The 17,321-nt window shown below is 36.2% G+C and overlaps 1 protein-coding gene across 11 annotated transcripts in view; it reads left to right on the top strand.

Moving 5' to 3' along the window:
• The window catches only part of LOC139967034 (diacylglycerol kinase beta-like), a 156,475-nt gene extending 139,846 nt beyond the window's left edge, over positions 1–16,629 (top strand). For all 11 annotated transcript variants that reach the window (XM_071970654.1, XM_071970647.1, XM_071970648.1 and 8 more), the window contains 9 exons: positions 143–247; positions 890–1,038; positions 2,272–2,357; positions 3,525–3,614; positions 5,250–5,410; positions 7,641–7,796; positions 9,424–9,646; positions 10,244–10,425; positions 11,259–16,629. In XM_071970654.1, the coding sequence (XP_071826755.1) occupies positions 143–247; positions 890–1,038; positions 2,272–2,357; positions 3,525–3,614; positions 5,250–5,410; positions 7,641–7,796; positions 9,424–9,646; positions 10,244–10,425; positions 11,259–11,408 (1,302 nt within the window). In that variant the 3' untranslated portion in view covers positions 11,409–16,629. The remainder of the gene's footprint in view (positions 1–142; positions 248–889; positions 1,039–2,271; positions 2,358–3,524; positions 3,615–5,249; positions 5,411–7,640; positions 7,797–9,423; positions 9,647–10,243; positions 10,426–11,258) is intronic.
• Positions 16,630–17,321: the final 692 nt, after the last annotated feature.

Raw genomic sequence — 17,321 nt, 5'->3', positions numbered from 1 at the left:
TAATGAATTCACCACCTGTCTAATTTACTTACCACATAACACAGGCAATAAAATCTTTTTTTCTAGATTGTTAGCATTATGTTGTCTTTTGTCTACCATGTGTGACCTCCCATTGTAATGTCCATCTCACTCTCTCCTACAGCAAGAGAGGAAGAGCCTAACCTCTAAGGAGGGAGCTTCATCTGAAGATATTGACCCATCAAAGGCAAGAAAGGACTCTATTTCCATGGAAGGCCAGAGCCTCCAGGTAGGGAGAAAACAGCACTCTATATATGTAACATAACATTGAATTTACATTGCTACTATGTATGGAATATATCGTGATGGTGTTAACGTTCGTTTCCTGTTCGATTTATTAGTTATAGCATATTTGGGTTTTTTTTGGCCAATCGTCAGAACAGTGTTAGACAGGAAAATGGGTTGTTCCTGCATGTAAGCTTCCAAATACCAAAGTGATGATACGTTTGAAGTAGGTCCCTTTCATTTCCCTCTTTATCCCATCCCATCCCTGCCCTATCCCCTACCCCCCACCCCTACACCTACCCCTGCCCTTTCCCCACCTTTACCCACCTGATATTTTCAGTATGGCCAAAGAGGATCATTAATCACTCAACCAAATATCCAAATTTGTGCTTACTCCTGAAAGAAGGGAAACAAATGCTTTCTCCTTCAAACTCTGTTTTGAAACTAAATGCCCTGGTATGGCTTCTAACAGAGATCATCTCCCATAGGTCACTTATGTAGCTTTCAAGTTTTACCTGTAATGTCAATTCAGAGCTTACATTGCATTTAAAGTGCATTAATACACACAAATCCTGCATTAATGGTATCATTAAACAAGTTATGCACTGAGTCATTCAACCACGTCTTCTTCCTCTCTATACTTAAGGTCACGCCTCTCCCAGGGTCTCATCCCTTAGTCGTCTTTGTAAATCCGAAAAGCGGCGGAAGGCAGGGAGAGAGAATCATGAGAAAATTCCAGTATCTTTTAAATCCCCGACAAGTTTATGACCTCAACAAAGGTGGACCAATGCCGGGGTAAGTAGCTGTGTCATTCTTCTTCTTCTTGTTCTCCTCTGCGTGTGTCCCAGTCTTTCCTTATATGAAGGAGTCAACTAGAAACAGAGAAGCCTTGACTGTTGGCTCCAACTTTTGAAATGTATTTATTATGACCACAAACCTACCAGAAGACAGCAGATAAAGCAGTGTTTAATAGCAATTTGGGGCAAAACTTCTTATTTCAGACCTGTTACTGAAGATACCATACCCGTGCAGTTCATGTAACTCACTTCTCAAGCATTAAGCGAAATAGTGAGAAAATTTGTCTACGATTTTGCCAATTTCAGATTTGTATTTTTTTTTAAAGAATATATTGATGATGTGAAATCCGTGGGATCAAATCAGTTACTATTTTATACATTCCATCGGTGAAAAGGAACCAATTTGAATCCCTTTGCTTTGAGTAAACTAAGCTTTGGTATAAAAATTGGCATGTAATCAGACTCAAAAGAGCTGCTTTGAGCATCTTTGAGCCTCTTTTCACCCACGCGAGACCCTTGTGGGTAATCTATTTATCCCTGGTGAGACCCTCACAGGTAATCTCTTTTCACCCACGCGAGACCCTCGTGGGTAATCTATTTATCTCTGGTGAGCCTCGCCTAGTCTTTCATTTGGCTTTACCAACCTAAGCTCTACAACCATATTTGATTATCAAACCCAGTGTTTGCTCAGCATACATAGGTATCTATATTGATGAACCTTCTGAGGAGGAGGAGAAAAAAGGGTCACTTTGAATTGTGCATAACTGTACAACCCTTCCACTTCTTCTTGTAGGTTGAAATTAGATTTTATTGTGTTTTCAAAATAATATGTAAATGTTTGCAAAATAGTACATAAATGTCATAAAAGGATACTTTATAAATGCATGGAACTTTTATCTTTGACTAATATTGCAAAGTATATTAGAAGAAAAAAAAAAGAAAAAAAAAAACAAAACACGCATTTTGCTTGATTTAGCAGTTAGAACAAGGATAAGCTTTCGACTTGTCATAAAGTCTGTAGCATATGGTGTTTGTATCAAGGGCTGGTAGCACAGCAGTATGTTAGCTTGATCTCAACAGTAACAATAAGGCAAGGGAAGGTGTCATGCTGTATGATTCAATATGGTATGGCCCGTTCCGCCGTTCCCCTTCCCCTTCCCTTCCTGACACATCCCAGGTGGAGTATTCCAGATTTTATCACATTTTGTTCCATTTCTGCTTCTCTTAACAGATTAAAATTCTTCCGAGACGTTCCGGGATTCCGTGTGCTTTGTTGTGGTGGTGATGGTACCGTTGGATGGGTGCTCGACTGTATCGGTAAAGCCTTGTTAAAATCATTTTGCCGACTAAAAGTTGCATATCATTTATCCAGTGATTAATATCAGATATTTTTGCAGTTTTCCTGAAATAGGTCTGAAGTAGTTATTACTTATTGCAGATTTGAGCATGTATTTTTTTGCTCTTCTTTTTTTGCAACCTCATCCTTCATTTTTTTGATGGAGAAAAATGCTGACCAATGTTTGCAACGTCATGGTCGACAATTCTCACAAAACTAAATGAGGTCAGAGATGTTCAGTCTCCAGGGCATATGAACATCTATTCACTGTACCATGTATCTAATTCTTTTTCATGTTAAATGTGGCTCCTACTCCTTTCTAGTGTCCATATATGTGCCAGCCTGTCTGCCATAGTGGTCTCCAACCTGTGACATCCACTGCGGGAAAAAAAAAACATATACTTTTGCCGATAGAATTCAGTATCTCTTTTATCATGGATGACACGTATAAACTCAGTTTTTGTTTAATCACGACCGAGTCATCAGTCGGTGATCAAACCTCTCTGTCACCCAACAAAACACCGAGGTTTTCCTGTCTCCAAAAAGAATGTGACCTCTTGCATTGCATTTTTATCCCTCTTTCCAAACATTGGATTCATTATCACATCCTGTCTTCATTACACAACAATTACGAGGGCACCGTTCATTGATAATTTCCTTACGACAAACAGGGAGGGCTTTTACAACATGTAGTATGGGTATTGTGAAGTATCTTTAGTACAGTGCCATATTGTTGCATGGTCTAGATAGCCTTAAGACTTAGGAATTTGCTCACGTGTAGTACCGATTATCTAGCTGCAGCGTGGATTTAACAATGGGAATTATAACGATGAACAAAAAAGTTTTTTTTTTTTAAATATAAAAAATTTAAGGAAGTTGTACTTTATTAAATCCCAATCAGGATAATGCAATTTCGCTGAAAAGTTTGCAGAGTAAAAATGAGAATATGAAAAGGTAGAGCTGTCATTTGTGTTTTGTTGTTTTGTGTTTTTAGAAATGATAACTCAAATATTTAGAAACATCACCCGCCTGCCTTGATAACCTCAAACGTACCAATGAATAATTCTTCATTTTAACATGTACAATAGCTTCCGTTTCAACAGCACGAAATGTATGATAATGATGTCATCTTTGTTTTGTTTTTGCAGATAAACTACAGATTGAACCCAGACCTCCTGTTTCTGTGCTTCCACTAGGTACTGGTAATGACTTAGCCAGATGCCTCAATTGGGGAGGGGGTAAGTAAACTCTTGTCCTTTAAAAGGTTAAAACGATAAATGTTTGTATATTCTGGTTTCTCAATGATCAATTGAAGAAAAAAGAGCATGGCCAGGTGAAACAAGAATCATCTTAAAGATGCACTCACACAAACCTGTCTTTTAATACTTTTAATAATAATGTTATTAAAATGAAATGAAGGTTGCATTGGTGGGCTACTCCTAATTGATGAATCTCAAGTTAAAATAGGAACCATCATCTGTGGATTATCTGACAGAGATCTGAAGGTCTCGCCCAAACAGCTAAGATAAATCTGGTTTCGTTTGGAAGATATCCTAGTATAAACTGGTCATGTCTGGAAGCTATCCTTTTGTAAATCTGTGATGTCATAGTGCCATTAGGATCTGAAAACCTTTACTTTCTCTTTGTTTTCTCCTTCCTATTTTCAAGGTAGAATGTTAACAATGTTGACACTAAAACTAATGACATCATTAGGTCATGTTAAGAGTTTCAATATGTTAGATTCAGCATTGCAAAACCCATATCCATGACAGGAAGCAAACATAAAACAAAACAATAAAAATTATAAACAAGTTGAAACATTTGTGGCTAGATGAGGTCATATTTAGACTTGATCAAGTCTTTGGCCTCTTTGTGTGAAGAAAAATTAAATCTCTGATATAATCCCAAATAGGGTTAAAAAAAAATTGTTTTGACTGTTTGGGAAAGTTGCTCATGGCAACAATCTCCATCACATTCAAACCAATTTTGATGGTTAGGTTTGTGTCTCCTATAATACCCAATGTCATTGTTCTTGGTGCTGTTTTGGGCGGACAAATAACAGAGTATGTTGCTGGTTCTTATCTTCACTTTAGTGGTTAATTATTTAACAACAGACCATAGTGACATGCATCTTTAAGGACTGCCATATTTTCTTAAAGTCTGACAAACTTTGATGATAAAAGCTGTGCAATATACCACATTTGGAACTCAGCATTTCATGATGTCATCGTGTGTTATACTCATTGGTGGTATGAAACTTTTTCGTCAGTGCTGTCGGCTTAATTCAGAATTTTCATTTATAAACCATGCCTATTTTATATACCCCCAGATACTGCCTGAAATTATGGTGGCACAATAAATTGATTCGGCCTGAATTTCACAGGATTGGCTGCAGTGTTTAGAATTGTAAATTTCTATCTGGAATCATAGCGACACATTAAACAAGTAAAACAATGAGAACTGTTTGAATTCAAGGATGGGAAGGGCTCAATGAATAATTCATTTAAATGATGAATATTTATAATATCTATTAGATCAATATCGTGACTGTGAGTATGACGTTGTCAAATTTCAAGGCAGTTTTGCTCATCACAAATACAAAATGTGTTGACCTTTAGGTAATTAGGAAATGACACACAGATTTTTATCTTGGTGAAAAAGAGTTTTTCATTCAACAGCACGGAATCAATAACCTCAAAAAGATAACCAATTAAAATCTAGTATTAAAACAGACTGTACTACATACTAAGTTCTCACTTGTGACAAAGTTTTGTTGACAGTAAAGAAGATTTTTTTCTGTTGTAAGGTTGTTTTTATTTTTATTGATTTCAGTATGTTTCAAAATACTAACTATAGTAAATTATCTGACATAGGTTACGATGGGGGTGACCTCTGTAAGACCTTGATGGACGTAGAAGATGCCACCAATGTGGACCTGGACCGATGGCATATAGAGTTTAGTACCACATCAACAGAGGAACAAGGAGATCCAGTACCATATAATATCATCAACAACTACTTTTCCATTGGTGTTGTAAGTATACATCTTTAACCATCACTTGTAGTACAGGGCTTGTGTTGTATATGGTAGTAATATGTTGTAAAAGGTGGACACTGTACATTGTAATATGCAGATATTTGGTGTTGTAAGTAAACACCTTTAACCATCACTTGTAGTACAGGGCTGGTGTTGCATATGGTAGTAATATGTTGTAAAAGGTGGGCACTGTATATTGTAATATGCAGATATTTGGTGTTGTAAGTAAACACCTTTAACCATCACTTGTAGTACAGGGCTGGTGTTGTATATGGTAGTAATATGTTGTAAAAGGTAGAAGGTGGACACTGTACATTGTAATATGCAGATATTTGGTGTTGTAAGTAAACACCTTTAACCATCACTTGTAGTACAAGCTGGTGTTGTATATGGTAGTAATATGTTGTAAAAGGTGGACACTGTACATTGTAATATGCAGATATTTGGTGTTGTAAGTAAACACCTTTAACCATCACTTGTAGTACAGGGCTGGTGTTGTATATGGTAGTAATATGTTGTAAAAGGTGGACACTGTACATTGTAATATGCAGATATTTGGTGTTGTAAGTAAACACCTTTAACCATCACTTGTAGTACAAGGCTGGTGTTGTATACGGTAGTAATATGTTGTAAAAGGTGGACACTGTATATTGTAATATGCAGATATTTGGTGTTGTAAGTAAACACCTTTAACCATCACTTGTAGTACAGGGCTGGTGTTGTATACTGTAGTAATATGTTGTAAAAGGTGGACACTGTACATTGTAATATGCAGATATTTGGTGTTGTAAGTAAACACCTTTAACCATCACTTGGAGTAGAGGGTTTGGTGTACATTGTAATATGCAGATATTTGGTGTTGTAAGTAAACACCTTTAACCATCACTTGTAGTACAGGGCTGGTGTTGTATACGGTAGTAATATGTTGTAAAAGGTGGACACTGTACATTGTAATATGCAGATATTTGGTGTTGTAAGTAAACACCTTTAACCATCACTTGTAGTACAAGGCTGGTGTTGTATACGGTAGTAATATGTTGTAAAAGGTGGACACTGTATATTGTAATATGCAGATATTTGGTGTTGTAAGTAAACACCTTTAACCATCACTTGTAGTACAGGGCTGGTGTTGTATACTGTAGTAATATGTTGTAAAAGGTGGACACTGTACATTGTAATATGCAGATATGTGGTGTTGTAAGTAAACACCTTTAACCATCACTTGGAGTAGAGGGTTTGGTGTACATTGTAATATGCAGATATTTGGTGTTGTAAGTAAACACCTTTAACCATCACTTGTAGTACAGGGCTGGTGTTGTATACGGTAGTAATATGTTGTAAAAGGTGGACACTGTACATTGTAATATGCAGATATTTGGTGTCGTAAGTAAACACCTTTAACCATCATTTGTAGTACAGGGCTGGTATTGTAAAAGGGAAGTAATATGTTTTAAAGGGTTGATACTACACATTGGTAAATTGAGATATTTTTGTGATATGAAATCATCTTATCTTAATTTGCAGGGGTGTGGTCTAATTTATGGTAGTGATATGTAGATGAGGTTGGCACTGTTAGGAGTTATATGTAGGCGAGCTTGGCACTGCTAGTAGTAACATGTAGATGGGGTTGGCACTGTTAGTAGTAATATGTAGATGAGATTGGCACTGTTAGTATTAATATGTAGATGAGGTTGGTGCTGTTAGTATTAATATGTAGATGAGGTTGGTGCTGTTAGTAGTAATATGTAGATGAGGTTGGTGCTGTTAGTATTAATAAGTAGATGAGGTTGGTGCTGTTAGTAGTAACATGTAGATGGGGTTGGCACCGTTAGTATTAATATGTAGATGAGGTTGGTGCTGGTAGCAGTAATATGTAGATGAGGTTGGCACTGTTAGTAGTAATATGTAGATGAGGTTGGTGCTGTTAACTTGGTATTAATATGTAGATGAGGTTGGTGCTGTTAGTAGTAATATGTAGATGAGTTTGTTGCTGTGAGTAATAATATGTAGATGAGGTTGAAACTGTTAGTAGTAATATGTAGATGAGGTTGGTGCTGTTAGTGCCTCGCCAAGTATTGAAGCAGTCTCTGCATGTCATCCTTTAATGCCAAAACGGAACCAAACTTGCCCATTTAAGTGATATTTTGTGTCTGCAAGTACTTGTGTATTGATTTATGAGACAGTTTTAAAACTTAACAAAGTTGTTCTCTCTTTTTTATTTTCACAGGATGCTTCAATTGCACATCGATTCCACATGATGAGGGAGAAACATCCCGAGAGATTTAACAGCAGGGTTAAGAATAAACTCTGGTACTTTGAGTTTGGAACTTCAGAAACTTTTCAAGCAACATGTAGAAACCTTCATGAAGATATTGATATAATGGTGAGTTTAAATGCAAAAGAGAGTCAGGTAAGGAAATAATGGGGTGAAAGGAGATGGGAGGGGGGGGTCATTGGACACAACTTGGTGAAGGGGGAGGGTTTTTTTTTCGTCTCTGCACAAAAAATTAAAGTAGTTATTAGCACTAGTAGGTATTAGCACTGGCTTGTGTGTCGACTTAATTAGACGTAATTTATATCCTAAATATGCCAAAGAAAGCATCAGTTGGCATGTAAAATATTTATTTCTGGGGGCCCCCTACAATAACCCCAGGGCCTCACACCTTCCTTAAAATTCTGGATCGAGAGTAGGTGTTATAGTAGTTATGGGTGATTGTCAGAGTTTGGTGTAGGCAGCAGTCTGAAATCACATTTTACTAACAGCTGACATTTGGAATAATGTAAATTGTAATTAAAACCACTGGTTTGTTTGTCTCTGTAATGGATACTGACATTGCTGCCATCACAGACAGAAATTCCCACAGAGGAAAATAACACAGATGAGCTATACCAGTATAAATTTGTGGCATTCTGTAATTTCAATTCAGCCTTCAGGACTTTTTATATCAACTGTTTTGCTATGAATTTCCTTTACAATGAATTACTTTTTGAGAAGCATAAATCATTTGTTCAAATGGGACATCTCAAAACTTCTCCCTGAAAGAAAGCATGGAAAAACGGTTTTATTACCATTCACATTAGGGACTTCATCTTTAATGTTAAAAGTAACACCCATTTCATTTTTCGATTGCCAATGATTCCTTTCAAAGTATCTCAGTGATTCTATTTGGGTTATATGCAGGCTTATATTTCAATACAGATATTATTATGCAGGGGTGTGCACTCGCTAAATTTTGGTGGCAAAGTCCGCTGTGTCGTAAACACACTTTGGGCTATTACCAAACTAATACAACCTTCCCTATTGGTGTAACGATGCAAAGAGAAGATTTGGGCCATAAAATTTTTATTTTATTACAGCATATTTGTTAATGTAAACAGTGCTTTGAAGCAATATCCCTTTATTGGCAAGTGGATGATTGAAGTAACCATTATTGCACCAAGAGCATCAGTTTAAACCATAAATATCAACATTGAAACTAGTTGCTTGAGTAAGATACCTCATATCATCAGACAGATATATCTTGATCAGTAAAGTCATAAGATGCCAATAGAGCTCTGTATATAGATTCCATTTGCTGTCTGCATACCCACCTCCCACTCTCCATCCTGTACCCCTCCCCCACTACTGCATGTGCTCTCCCTCCCCTCCCCATCAAGATGTGTCTGGTAGGTATTAATTTTTAACTTAGTAGCATGATTGACGTAAATAAAATCAAGAATGATAACTGCGTTAGTTGTGTGCTGCTATACAATGTTTGATTATGTATCAGTTAATTTTCATGGTGATGTTAATTTGTTATTTTTGGTTTGTCTGTTAAGCTGTGAATTTGATCTGTATGATATTACTTTGTTTTCCTTCCCCCCCCCCTTCTCCCCTCATTTCATCCCGGTACCCATGGTAATTCTAGTACCTGTTTGTATTCTTTCTCGTCATGATATTGGCAGAACCCACTCTGTCCTAGTTTTTTACAAGAATTTTCTTTGCATACGTCGCTTGTTCCCATTTACAGTGTGACAACGTGTCGTTAGATCTCGGCAGTGGTGCGCCCATGGAAGGTATCGCCATCCTGAACATCCCAAGCATCTACGGTGGCTCAAATATCTGGGGAGATACCCCGAGCGAGAAAAAGCGCAGGAAGCTGGCTAAACGGGTACAGAGGCGGAGAGAAGGAGACAGTCATTCCTCAAGTGGTATTACCCAGTCTGATGTGGACCTCATGTTTGCCGAGCAGTGTGAGTATTAACCGAGTATCTATCTAGACCATGTCAGAAGCATTCTCAACATTACTACCATTTTACTCAGATTTTATGTTTTAGGAAGAAATTCTGCTGATTCTATAGAGATTTAATATGATTGTTGTAGGAATTTATTAATAGTAATATTAAGCTGGTAGCTTTATGAAATATGTCATTGCTAACTGAATCATCCTGACTGATATGGCAATTTAAAAGTAGAGAATTTGGCCAAACAATGACCTTCAAGATTTTAAAAAAGTACTTGCTCTGCTTGTCAAAACATAAAATAGATGGAAAAAAAGATCTGGAGGGACTGAATGGAAGTTGTAGCAAGGTGAACAATTTTGTACTGCATGTATAGAATATAGTGTATATATACAACATATGTATCCTTTGTAATTGTTATGCTTTCGAAAGCTATGCTTTCAACTAGGTCTTCAGTTAGTACAGTGGAGAATGATTTAAGATGTGAGATGTGACTGGTATCGGTGAGGGGCGTGGGGATCCTGCAAGGAGAAATAGGAAACTGACAAACATTCCAGACAATAATGAGATGTACCTTGTGACCTTTATAATGTGTTTACCCCCTCACAGCTATAGGAGACAAGCTCATCGAGGTTATTGGAATTGAAAATGCCCTCCATGCTGGTCAAGTGAAGGCCGGTATTCGCTCCTCAGGGAAAAGATTAGCACAATGTTCCACGGTAACAATAAGGACCAGGAAAAGATTTCCTATGCAGATTGATGGTGAACCATGGCTTCAACCACCATGCACTGTGAGTATCAACAGTTAACCTTGGTTTCAACCACATTTCAGTTATGATGTTACTTTTATTTCTCAAATTACTTGGAGTATTCAAGAGGAACAGCAAGACATTTATACACTGCTCCGTAATGAAAGAGGATAGCAAGAGCAATTAGAAAAGTGGGAGGATTGAATATCTGTCAACTTTTTATTATAACAATTCAAATCAAAATCAAATTTACGCAAGTGACAGTTTGTTTATAAGCTAGTAGTTTGTCTCATTCAAAGTGTTTTAGTTCGGTTTATCAGTTGGTAATCAGCCTGAGAGATTAACGATAAAAGCTTCATTGCTTTAGCCCCGATAACTAGATCCGAAGCAGACCAGTTTAGTCATATCTGCTGTGAAGGAGGTGTGGTAGATTAAGGCTGTGTTAGTAGTAGATTAAGGCTGAGTTTGTGGTAGATTAAGGCTGTGTTAATGGTAGATTAAGGTTGAGTTTGTGGTAGATTAAGGCTGAGTTTGTGGTAGATTAAGGCTGTGTTAGTGGTATACACCACTTTGAATACCCTGGCTTCAGAAGAGCATCATGAAAACAGAAGCTTAGCTGTTTAGTTTTAATGGTTTGGCATTCTAAGAGTCTCACTCCCACCTCCTGTGCCTTGCTTGCTTCAAAATCTCCATATCACTTTAAGACTGAGATCTACCGGATGTAAGTGGATTCAGTTCTCTTAATAACAACGGAGCCTAGTTGAGACATCAATAATGTGTCATGGACAAAAAGTAACAGAAATTCCCTTGCAGGTCTACCTACCATCTTCCTATAAAAATGTTGCAATTGATTGTCATCTTTCTCTACCCTCCAGATTAACATTACCCACAAGAACAGCACTCCAATGCTGCGAGGGCCGCCTCCCAAACAGAGTTTCAATAAAATCCGGAGATTTTTCAGCAGAAGAGACAGTAGCGACGAAAGGTCTGCGTTGATAGGAGATCCCAGCAGTACAGATTTGTGATGGAGTCGATGATGTACATCCATAAATGAACAACTCTGGTGCAAGAGGATAGGGGGAAAAAGCAACAGAGAAAAACATGATGAAAGAAAAAGGAAAAAGAGGTTGAGGAAAGGTGTCAAAAAGATTTGCAGAGTTTATAATAGTACTGCACTGCCCATGTAGGGAGCAAGTAATAGTTAATTGGATGGTGTAAATGCAGAAATTTATTTAATCTCTATGATTCTCTACCGATATATTGAGAGGATAGAAGTGACAAAAAAGAAGAAACTTGAATAATAGGAGAGGCATCTTATTGATGGTTGTCTGTATAACCAAATTGTTTTTAGTGCAATGTCTGGAAATTAGAGAAGATTCTTTCTATGTTTAAATGAAAAAGAGATATGAAAAAGGTAAAATGCCAGGAAAAAGAAAAATCAAAATAGAGAGAGTCAGTTTGTACAGTACTGTACATGATAGCTATAGCCATGATGTGGAAGAAAGTAAGTATTGTCACAGAATACATCATTCGATGCTAGCGTTGATTTATAAATATGCATCACATTTCATTTCACAGAACCTTGAAATCAAGTTTTACTCTGAATTAATCTAGGAGAGGATTATGATAGGCTGGCTTTGCAGCCTTGAAGTGATTTGAATGTTATACTCACATTTTGGGAGAAAAATGGCATAAATTTGAGAGAGAAGATCAGTTTTTGTACATCAAAGTAAGATGAACTGAACCAGAACAAAGCGAGAACTAATTTGGTGTTTAATGAATGTTGTGGAAGAAGGAATAACATTACCGGCTAAAAGCTAAGTAAACCATCACAATTTTTTGGTTAAATACAAACCCAAAACTAGATGATTGGTACATAATATCAAACATTCGATGATCGATGTGTGGCATCAAACACCAGATGATCGGTAGATGCCATCCAAAGCTAAATGATCAGTACATGGCATAAGATAATCCCATACGATCGGTACATGCCATGGCCAATTAGGTAATCTTTAATTGCCATCAAGACACAAATTCTGGAAAATTGAATACATATTGAAACTATCCTAGCTAAATACATTTTGCTTAGGAGATAAAGCATAAAGATTGCTTAATGGGGTTGAAAGGTTAATAGTTACCCTGAGTATAAAACCTTATCCAAGAATGTAAGATTAAGAAGAAGTGAGAAGCTGTAACGACGATCTTCAAGTCTAATTTGACAGCCACAGAATACAAAGAGTCTGTAATCTACTTGGAAAATGTTTCAGTAAGTTGGGAATGTTTCAGAAAGTTGCAACATGATTATTTCATCTCAGGGAATGTGGTGAATCCCCTGACCTACAACAGTCACTAATGGCTTAGGATTAAAATTTTGTTCCACTGTTTGTGAGTTTATGGTTTGTCAAATAACAGTTTGTGATTCATGTCCATGAAGTACTCAAAGATAGACGAATGGGACAAGTGGTTACTCAGTTTTGTAGAATATCGAAACCTTCCCTCTGGTGTCAATGTGATGGTTTTGAAACTTCTCTTGTAACTAAAAATCTTCTTTTTTTTATTTTATTATTTCACAGCTCAGGTTTCTAATGAACAGAGAATAAAAAATTAAATTGTGGAATTATATTTCGATTAAAAACAGTTGTGTGGTCCCCTGTTTGGAAATCATTGCCAGCAAATCATCCATTTCTTTGCAGAAGGGAATTTTTGAAGAAAATATTCTCACATCTTATTTTGAATCTGAAATTTTCATTTGTTTGCTAGCATAACCTTGTACATAAACACACCTCTATCCAACATGGTTTCGGTTTTGTTTTTTTATTAAAAAACTATAACTGTCGATAATTTCAACAAGTTTGGATGTGTTTATGTTACAACTGTGTTAAAACAGACCCTTGAAAAAGCAGACCTTTTCAATATTTAGAAATATCTCTTATAATCAGCTCTTCGCTGTCTGTTAGATCATTTTTTTCCCTTTTATATCCTTGACATCATGTCTTGATTCCCATCACTACGGTATCTTTTATTTTGATTATTACTATCATTATCTATTTGAATAATTGTCTTTACCCTCACTATCTGTGTTTTCATGAACATACTATTTATGGAAATGCTTCCAAGGTGGTGTCTCTCTCTTTCTCTCTGTGTGCGAGGGCGCTATAGTGAAAATAGAGGGAGCTTTAGTGAAAATAGAGTGTGCTACAGTGAGAGTGTTGTCAGCTGGCTCTGAGGTAGTTGGTTTCAGGTTATACTTTGTTTTTTGGAGTTTTATTTTCATATTTCTGGGATCTTTTCAAAAACCTATTTCTTTTTAATTTACACTGGAGAGCTGGTCTTCCAAGATATAGATCTTTTATATTCTATTGACTCTTTATTTATTATATAATCTTATGATGTATATTTATTGTGACTTTAATCAGAACATGTGATAACTTTATGGAAATTAAACGTTTTTCTTTGTAATACAAACTGAGATGTAATATTTAGAGGGTGAAAAAAAAAACCTCGTTTGGCTTTCAAAATTCGAGTAGAATGCTACAAGTGTATTCTCTAGTACAAGTAAAATGAACAAAGCTGTCCTTTGTTTGGAGTTCATAGCTGTCCTTTGTTTGTTTTTCTTTGTTCCTTTGAGTATTACAATACCCCTTTGTATTTCCTGCATGATATCTCATCTATAGCTTCTACTTGTAGACTTATCTGCCTGTAACTGTATCTTATTTTATCTGTTTGTTATCCTTCTGTGAGCAGACCAGCACACTTTGATATGAGAATTTTGCTGTTACTAAATAAGTCTACTTTATATATATAATGTATTCAGATGCACAAGCCAAGCTCTTCCAATAATTGATCAAGCACAAGAATAAGAGATTTTGGCCAACTTGTAGACAAATATCTCCTCTACAAGGAAGGAATCATGTCTGTATATTATCTTCCCATATTTAGATCTATCCATAGTTTTTTTAATATATTTCTTTTATCTTAATCGCAGTTAAATCGTTCGTGTAGGGTCCCCTGTGGTGTTGGTATTATATGTAATGTTGTGGCTATTATACGTATCAAGTATCAATTATACCATCTATCTTATTTATCCTGCACCAGTTCTTTACTACTTGGAATATGATTGATCCAGTATCATGCTAATAGCTCCATCTCCTTGAATTAATATAACTTGAAAGTGAATTTTAATATAGAAATTGCTAGCACGTGCAGTGTCTTGTTACATGAACATCTTGTCTCTTATTAGTTTCATTTTTTATAGGTTTTTCCAACTTATTTTTCCATAACTCTATTAAATATAAGTTGGTGCTCAATAGTTGATAATATTAAGCCTTGTTCAGAATACTATTTGTAGAACCATTTTGTTTGTGTTGCTTTTTCTGTGTATATTTTAAGAATTAATAGAGTTGTTCAACCTTATTGTTATGATTATCATAATTTTTTAAAAAGAAAAAGGAAAAAGAACTTCTGAAAATTACGTTTATACTTGATACACTTTCCATATGTGACTTATCGTCACTTTATCAGATAAATTCTATATTTAGTATTATTTACACATTTTTTGTTTCAAATATTTTGAATCATATCGGTCAGTTTTGTTCAGTCATAAACTTTTAAAGGTGCAAGTATGGGGCAGCTGCATTCTTGTCATGAAAAAAAGAACTCTTGAATAAGTTTAGCACCGCAAGAAACTTTGATGCCAAGAACAGTTTTGCCAATACAATATTATAATTGCAGGATAATTAATAAGAAAGCAGAGATCACCCCAGAAAGGTAATTAGTCTACCCTACAAACTGCCAAGATACTTCATGCTATCAGTGCTTACATTCCCCGAAAAACAGCCAATTATTATGATGTTATCACAACCTTGGTACCATTTCATAATGTGGTATCATTTGCAAATGGCTCATAATATAGCGTAAATCAAGCACTTGTTGATCACATTAAAATGCCATATATTCAGCTCACTGTGAATTGAATCAATTAATTTCAGCATAAATTAACAATTTTTTTTGCACATATGTAGCTACTCTTCCTACTTGTTTGCAATGGTTGTGGTTTGCCATTGCGTTGTACTATGATGACAAACTTCTCGCAATCTGAGCCTGCATTTATTGGTATCACTCAGAGCTGGTGTTTCTTTGCTAGTGTACTTGTCAGAATTTTATCAGATTTGCTGCCTTTATAAATGCAACTGGTAACCAGTATGCATTGCATTCTGGGAGATTTTGGTGAGATTGCTTGAAGGTCAGCAGCAGCCTAGAAAGCTATCCAGAAAATTTGCTACAAATTGCTAATAAAAAAAGGTCCAAAGGGAATCTCCAAATTACTCCCAGACGTAGGGGAGGGGTCCACTAAGACGAACCAATGTCTGTAACCAATGTCTGAGAACAATTTGGAGAGTAAAGACCTCCAGGAATGTATTTTTTGAAAACTTCTATTAATTATAGCGTGCTTAATTATAGCGTGCTGTAATTGGGGCCTATACTGACTACCTTTAATGACTGTAAACAAAGGTATTTATGCAACCCCTAAATCAAAATTTATGATTCGAAAGGACAAAGAGAGGCCGGGGAATTGAGTTTCAGGTTGGATGTAAGCAGTTTGCTTGATTATAAAGGTAGAGTGTTTCTGTTAGTTTTGCCAAATTTGAAAAACTGTTCTAGTCTCAAGAAACAGCTTTCATTCTTGTCAATCCCCACACATAAACTTCTCACATGTTGCATATGAACAACACATAATTCACACACACGCACACACTGGAGACATGGCTCATGTTTCAATGATTGTAATATTCTGTGATTTGTCAACCAATTGTGATGTCCTGTTTTGTTTTAATACAAGATTAAGATAGATGTATCTGTGTACCATACTCATCATATTTTATTTTAAGCCTAGTATTATATCCATAAAGAAATTAGAAATTTATTAATATGTTGAAGATCTGCTCTTAATATCATGAGCTTTCTATGCCTCAGTAAATTCATTGTTTACTTTGCAATAATTTTTCCATGCTCTTATTCAGTTACCATACCTTTTTCTCTCTTTAGAACAACTTTATAAATTTTACTTTAAACTCTTTTTCTTCTTAGGTTTAAGGATTTGTTTTAATATGATTTCTTATTATTACAAGTTATTAATATTAGTATTATTAACATTATTCAGGAGAGATATAAAAAAAGATGAAATGAATCAATGCATGTATAAATTTATGGGTAATAGATAACAAGGTAATTCATGGGAAATAATTCTTGTCTGACATTTCTATTTTGTTACTTGTCATTTTGATCCTTCATTGTTTAATTGACCACATCTCAGCTATTCGCAGTGGTCACTCCACTCCCATGGTAAATAACATTTGAAATTTGTTTTTGTTAATATCAGGAGTGTTAGCTCAGTGGTTAACTGGTGGCTGTCAATTATATGGTCCCTAGTTCGAAACACTCCAAGATTAATCAGTGGCGGAGCTAGGGTTATTGGTCAGAGGGGCGAGAATGGTCTGTATGGGCGCTTTCGACTTTATCTAAGCGGAGCGCCAACACAGGTTGGCGCAGAGCGTACAGAATTTTTTTGAGTAAAGATACTCCCTAGATCGCCGGAAATGACCCTTTCCGGGACTTCCTAATTTGCAGATAAACAAAGAATAAATAGGTGTCAACGCCAACAAAATGTGACAAATGACAATAGGTAGATGAGAGCGCAATAAAAAAGTCAATAATCGCGAATAAGTAAAAAGTGGTAAAGAGCTGAAAAGGGCGCCAGCAGTCCATTTGAGTCTGTCGGGGGGGGGGGGGATTCCGCCCCTGACTGTATGGACACTCCATCACTGTTGGGAGGGCAGTGTAGGAAGGGGAGGGGCGATATTTTTTAATGGTTTTGGGTGAGCGTTTGCAATGATTCGTAATGACATGTTATCGCAAGCGTTCAACATGCTCAAAAT

Source organism: Apostichopus japonicus, chromosome 4 (assembly GCF_037975245.1).
Source record: "Apostichopus japonicus isolate 1M-3 chromosome 4, ASM3797524v1, whole genome shotgun sequence".
In the NCBI taxonomy this organism is placed as follows: Eukaryota; Metazoa; Echinodermata; class Holothuroidea; order Aspidochirotida; family Stichopodidae; genus Apostichopus; species Apostichopus japonicus.
This window is presented reverse-complemented; position numbering and strand designations above follow the sequence as displayed.